Source organism: Talpa occidentalis, unplaced genomic scaffold (assembly GCF_014898055.3).
Source record: "Talpa occidentalis isolate TD23 unplaced genomic scaffold, MPIMG_talOcc4v2.1 talOcc4.14, whole genome shotgun sequence".
NCBI classification, from domain to species: Eukaryota; Metazoa; Chordata; class Mammalia; order Eulipotyphla; family Talpidae; genus Talpa; species Talpa occidentalis.
In genome coordinates, this window is record NW_023601433.1 from 28,136,571 (window position 1) to 28,142,938 (window position 6,368).

A 6,368-nucleotide genomic window follows, 5' to 3' on the forward strand; every position below is an offset into this window, starting at 1 on the left:
GATCAGAAGAATAAGAGAGATGACCCCGTATCTTTGTTAAAAAGCCTCTTTCCACGTGGGCCTGCGGGTGCTGTTCTGCAGGCAGCAGTAGGGAGAATAGAGGCAGGAGACTGGTCAGACAGCACGGCCAGGCCCAGGCCACCTTGGGTGAGAGTCCAAAGATTTTACTGAATCTTGATGCTGAGGGTTGAGTCTCCGGGGAGCGTTAGTGGAGATGGTGTGTTCCAGGCACATACATGTGAAACGTGCCTCTGACTGATGGAAAGAGGGAAACAAAGTGAGAGTCGAGGGCAGACAAGGCCGCAGTAGAGCGCTGCATGGTGGGTGGGCAGTGATGAGGATTCCTCTGGCAGGAACCCGGGACAGGTGGGACATGTGCAGACTGAGGAGATGCTCCTCACAGGGGACCTGACTTCCCAGCTGTGGTGTTAGTAGGAGCATCCCCTCCACCGGGTCCAATTGCCTGGAGCACCAGGAGCTCCGCTGTTCCCTGCGGGGACACGGCACCACCTACACACTGGGACAAGCCTGGACGAAGGAGCCTCTCGCACATTTAGCTGAATGAAAGCCTGAGCTCCTGTGAATCAGAAGTGCAGGAAAGGGGAGGATCTGAGGCTAAGATTAAGATTCCTGCTTGATAAACATTAGAGTTTGTGGGTCAGAGTTTATCCTGGAGGATATGAGCAGAAGGTTGTGACCTTGAGTGGAGATGGAGAGACAGGTGTAAATCTCAGTGTTATGAAGCAGGAAAAACTAGATAGAAGTACAGTGGATGAGGATTCCTCTGGATTCCATCGATTTCAGGGGGAAAGAAAAGAAAGAAAACGTGGTAAGAAATTTTTACAGTGTACACCATTTACATGATCCCTAGAACACAATTCATATTGACAGAAATATGCAGAAAAGTACAACATAGAAAGAGAGGAACTCTTTTTAAAAATAAAGTGTAATACATTACTTTCTGGTAAAGTTTCGCTACCAAATCTACTCATTTTTATTAGTGAATAAATCCTTTCATAAGTCCATAAATTCGCTTCTCTGTAAAATACCCCCTTTGTACCACTTCCTTTGTGACTTCCTGGAATCCTCCATACTTGCTTAACTCTCCCCTCATCCAAAAACATGACTAGTGACTTATGAGTATTATTGGATTATGAGTATCAACGTGTTTCGGGAGTCACCAGCGTCTTAAGTAGTATGTATGTATTTAAATGGACTACTCTGTACAATCAAAGCATAAGGTCGTATTAAACACTGAATAGCAATATCTAGGATCAGACCATGCTGCTGACTAGAGTGAGGACCTGATAGTGGCTGACACCAGTTGGCCTTTCAGGGATTTTGCACAAGAGGAGTGTTGAGGTGAGAGCAGCAGAGGGCGCTGTGGGGGGGTGCTGTGGGCCCCACAAATGAATCAGTGAGGACCTGTCACTCACAAGTGTCTGAGCCTGGGGGCTGGTTCCTGTGCTCCCAGATGGGGATTCAGGAAAGGGGCTCCTGACTTGGCCCAGTTTCCTGAGAGGGTCTTTGTGAGGTTCAGCAAGTGCTTCTCCCAGGGTTCTCCAAAGGGGTGAAGCAACCATCCTCCTCGGTGTGAGTGTGATCTTACCTCCAGCAGTAGGGCTCAAGAAAGACCTGGGCTGTCCCTGGATGGAACCCCATTTCCATGTACAGCCCCTCCTGTGGCACAGTTTGAGGAAACAAAAGGAAGCCTGGGCAGCCCAGCCCCATGTGGGGGTTCAGGGGCTGTGAGCACCATGGCCTGGACGCCTCTCTTCCTTGTCCTCTTCTCTCACTGCACAGATGCCTGAGTTTGGGACCAGGGGATGGGCCCTCGGAAGATGCATGAGTCCCTGGTAAATCCTCTTGTCTCTAGAACCCAGATCACCATCATCTCTCTGGCCTTCTTCCAGGATCCTGGGCCCAGTCTCTGCTGACAGCCAGTATCAGTGTCTGGGAACCTGGGCCAGAGGGTCACCATGTCCTTCACTGGAATCAGCTCCAACATTGGGGGTTATGGTGTGGGATGGTTCCAACAGAAACAGGAACAGCCCCAAAAGCCTGATCTATCAGGATAGGGAGGATTCTCAGGGGTCCCTGATGGATCTTCGGGCTCCAGGTCTGGCAGCTCAGCCACCCTGACTAGCACTGGGCTCCAGCCTGAGGACGAGGCTGATTATCACTGCTCAGTTGGGACAGCAGTCTGAGTGGTCACACAAGCTCCAGGCCTGTGGGGAAGTGAGACACAAACTCCTTTCTCTTCTGCCAAGAGCAGGAATCCCTGAAGCTGGTGCTGAGGCTCAGCCTGGGCCTCTGCTTCGTCTCTGCTGCTGTCTTGCCCAGGCTCCTGCAGGGCACCCCTTCATCTCTCCCTCCCAAGAGGTCTCAGCTCCATCCTCACATCCTGCCCCCTTCATGGGAACCAACACTTAGTTCCTAGATTCCAGTCCCCTGGCAGCGTTGGTGACAGGTGGGTCTGGAGCAGCCAAGGATGAAGAACAGCCTCTGTCAATAACTTCTCCCTGTTCTGCTAAAGGACCCACACAGCCCACCAGGGTGAACCAGACAGGGGGTGGGCATGAAAGGGCCTTGGTGGAAAGTGGGGTGAGAGAGGAGGAGCTCTTCCTGCTTCCCCAACAACAAGACTGTGCTGTCTCCGTCCTCTGTCCTTCTGCTGAGCTGAAAGCAGGACCAATTCTCCCTCAGGACAGTTTTCAGGGCCCACCCTCCACTATGTAAACTAGTAAAGGAGTGTCAGGGAGCCTGGCCACTGAGCTTGCCTCTGTATGAGCCAGGGCTGAGGGGAGGGAGGAGAGGTGCAGTCTAGTGCAGGCCCAGGTAGGGAGTCCTCTCTCTCCTTCTGCCTCCCTCCCCCCACAGTTTGTGAGGAGGGACCAGTGGAAAAGGCAATGCTTGGGCAGGGCTGCCTGTCTCAGGGCAAGCACTCAATTTCAGACAAGGTGCAAAGTGCAGCAGGGCCAGCAGGGGGCAGTGTGGGGCTGAGTGAAGCCCAGGTTTGAAACCTCAGCTGTGACCCAGCACCTGGGGCTTAGCTGCTGCCCTGAGCTCAGTGTTCCCAGGGCCTGGCAGCTCCTTCCTACAAAGCCCAGATGTCAAAATGAGCCACATGAGAAGTTCACCAGTGCCACGGGCCTCCCCTAACTCCAGGGCAGAGGTGATTGATTCTGACCCTCACAGAGGCTGGAGGGAGAGTAGGTGGGATGAAGAGCATGAAGGGTCCCTGCTCCCATCTGTGAGGGACGTCGGGATGAGAGAGATGTGGGTCGCTGTCGGGACATGGTCACACCTCTGAGGGCATCTCCTCCAAGGTCTGGAGCCCTGTTCTCTGTTCCCTCTTTACTCACTGTACTGGTGACGGGATTCTGGTGTCAGGCGAAGGTTCTAGGAGAATATTTGCATTTTTCTTTCTCCTTGGTGAGGAACCTGTGTGTGTCATTGTGCTGAGTCTCCCTCTTTATGAGTCTATGTATCATTGGAATGAATCATACATGGTGCTTGTAGTGGAGAAATATCGAGTGAGGTCCATGGCAGGCAGGTAAAAGAACTCACCAGAGACAGAGTGGAGCACAGAGAGGGTGGGCTGATTGAATACACTGTGAAGAGAAGCAGCAGGTGAGGCCAAAGGAGGATTTGACGGTCTCCTTTATATTCTGTTTTTGCAGCCTTTCCTTTTTTATTTTTAATGATTTATTATTTATACAAGAACCAGGGTACAGGCCAGATGTGCAGGACGGTGAGAGGATTCACCAGAGACAGAGCGGGGGACAGAACAGGCAGACTGACAAAATACACTGCTGAGGAGATCAGCAGGCGAGACAGGAGAGGTCTGTGGCGCCATGTGGGACCCTCGCTGGCCAACTGGGATTGAGCTGGCGCTGCAGAGGCTGCGGACAGACTCATAGCACTGAGCTTAACAGCCTGAGCCACCAGGAGAGGCCCTGTTGTTGCAGGCCTTCTAACTTGGGGCTCCAGTGCAGCAGTTGTCTGCTGGGATGTCTGGTCTCGGGCCCTGGCCCTTGACACAAAACAAGTCCTGGCCCAGCTGCTGCATTCCTGGAGCTGGGCTGGCTTTTCTGGTCATGGTGGTGAGTCTCATGGCGCCCAAGCCTCCTTCTCCATTCCCTTATCTATTCAGGCCTCCCAAGCCTGCCTGCTGGGCATGAGTGGGGGCTTAGTTTTTAGCCTTATTAAATTATACCTAGACAGTGATGGTGCATTAATTTATTAATCTGTTGTTGAAATATTTTGAAAAATGTCTTTTAGACTATTTGCCTCAATATTTAATATTATTGGTCTAAAAATCTGTTTCTGTGTAAGTTATTTCTCAGGCATACTTATAATCTTATAGGTGATTTCACAAGAATTTTATTCTTTTATTTTTTATAGTGGTACAAGGGAGAAAAACTCAAAAAGTAAAAAAAAAAAAAAAGATTAGTGTGATCTCTGAGGTTTTGTTAGTGTCCTGTGAAATTATCTGCATCTTATGCCATTCTGTGGAATTATTCCTTAATAACATTTCTTAATTGTTCTAAGGAATTTGGTATGTTTGTTTATTTTTTCCGTTATGGAACCATACTTTCTAGGAAGTGCTTATTATTTTTTATAGGAGAGAACCTCTAAGTTTTTTTACATTATTTCTATATTTGCCCAGTAGGTGGCGGTGTGGGATATTCATTTTGCTACAAAAAGGGAGATTAAAAAGAACCTGGCTGGACACTGCCTGTGAGGAAAGCCCTCTGACTCCTGACATCCCAGCAGACAGCGGCTGGCAGAGAGAAGGTCATGAAAATGCCCACAAAAACAGGTTATAAAATGGAGCCCCAAGTCCTTCTTCCAGTGCAGACATCTCCTGTCTTGCCCCCTGCTCCCTTGCAGGGTGTTTCAAAAAATCCAACTTTTCTGTTCTGCACTCTGCCTCTTGGTGATTTCTTTCATACCTCTGACCTCAGCTGGTGATTACATGCCACAATACCATCGTTACTGCAACTTCTCTGGGGTGAAAACCTTGAGTTGTTATTCATGACAGTTTTTACCTCCCACAGATCAAAACCCCATGTGGGAGTGAGAAATGGGCATAACCGTGTGTAGCATGTGGGAGCCACTGTGCATATGAGTTAGGTCATGATGTGTGTTAGAGGGGGCATCTGTGAGCTGCAGGAAGTGTGTGCCCCTTCACCAGCAGGGGAGCTGTGGGACTGCCCATGTGCCCTACACAATTGATCTGTGAATCCTCTCTCAAGGGAGTGTGGGCTAGGGACTGTGTGGGGGCTCCCTGTTGGGGACTCAGCAGCTGTGCCTTCTGTGGCATGGCACAGTCCCCTAAGCAGAGACCTTTGTTGATGTCAGCAGGTGCTTCCTCCAGGGCTGTCCCAAGGGGTGAAGCAAACCCCCCTCTTCTCAGTGGGGCCTGAGCTGAGCTCTAGCACCAGGGCCCAGGGAAGGGATGGGCAGTCCCTGGATGGAACCCCATTTGCATGCACAGCCCCTCCTGTGGCAGAGGGTGGGGAAGAAAAGGAGGCCTGGGGAGCCCAGCCCCATGTGGGGCTCAGGGGGCTGTGAGCACCATGGCCTGGACACCTCTCCTCCTTGTGATCCTCTCTTACTGCACAGGTGGGGAAAACCTCCTGACAGAAGAAGTCTCCTGCTCTTCTCTGTCTTCTGTGTCAGATCCCAGGGAAATTTTATCTTGAGGCCTACCCCTCAACTTACATGTCTGTGTCTGCAGGTTCCCTCTCCCAGCCTGTGCTGACTCAGCCGCCCTCCCTCTCAGCGTCTCCTGGATCATCTGTCAGACTCACCTGCACCCTGAGCAGCGGAGACCTTGTTGCAGGTTACTACATGAGGTGGCTCCAGCAGAAGCCAGGGAGCCCTCCCCGGTTTCTCCTGGGTTATAAATCAGACTCAGATAAGCACCAGGGCCCCGGGGTCCCCAGCCGCTTCTCTGGAGCCAAAGACACTGCGGCCAATGCGGGGCTCCTGCTCATCTCGGGGCCTCAGCCTGAGGATGAGGCCGACTACTACTGTGCTACATGGGATGGTAACTCAAAGACTCCACAGTGCTCCAGACCCACGGGGAAGTGAGACAAAAACCTCCCCTTGCTGCCCTGGCCTGGAGCAGTCACCCCTGATCTCAGTACCAGGCCTCAGTCTGCTGACATTTGGTGACATCTTTTTTGTCTAATTTCCTTGGACACAGAGATGTGTCTCATTTCCTCATCATCTTTAGCTAAAAAGCTCATTTCTTCTCGCATTGGCCATGTCTATACAGATAAAAGTCAGACTTTGGCTCGTTTCCCCCCAGGGAGGTGATGGAGCAGGAAGCAGGAGGTGGAGCCCACCCTGGTCCC

The 6,368-nt window shown here is 51.3% G+C and overlaps 1 gene segment (V, D, J or C); it reads left to right on the plus strand.

The window, feature by feature from the left end:
- The first annotated feature begins 5,585 nt into the window (after positions 1-5,585).
- On the plus strand, positions 5,586-6,102 carry LOC119244086 (probable non-functional immunoglobulin lambda variable 5-48). The segment is given in 2 exon segments: positions 5,586-5,631; positions 5,747-6,102. Coding segments are annotated over 2 exon segments (402 nt in total).
- The last annotated feature ends 266 nt before the right edge of the window (positions 6,103-6,368 follow it).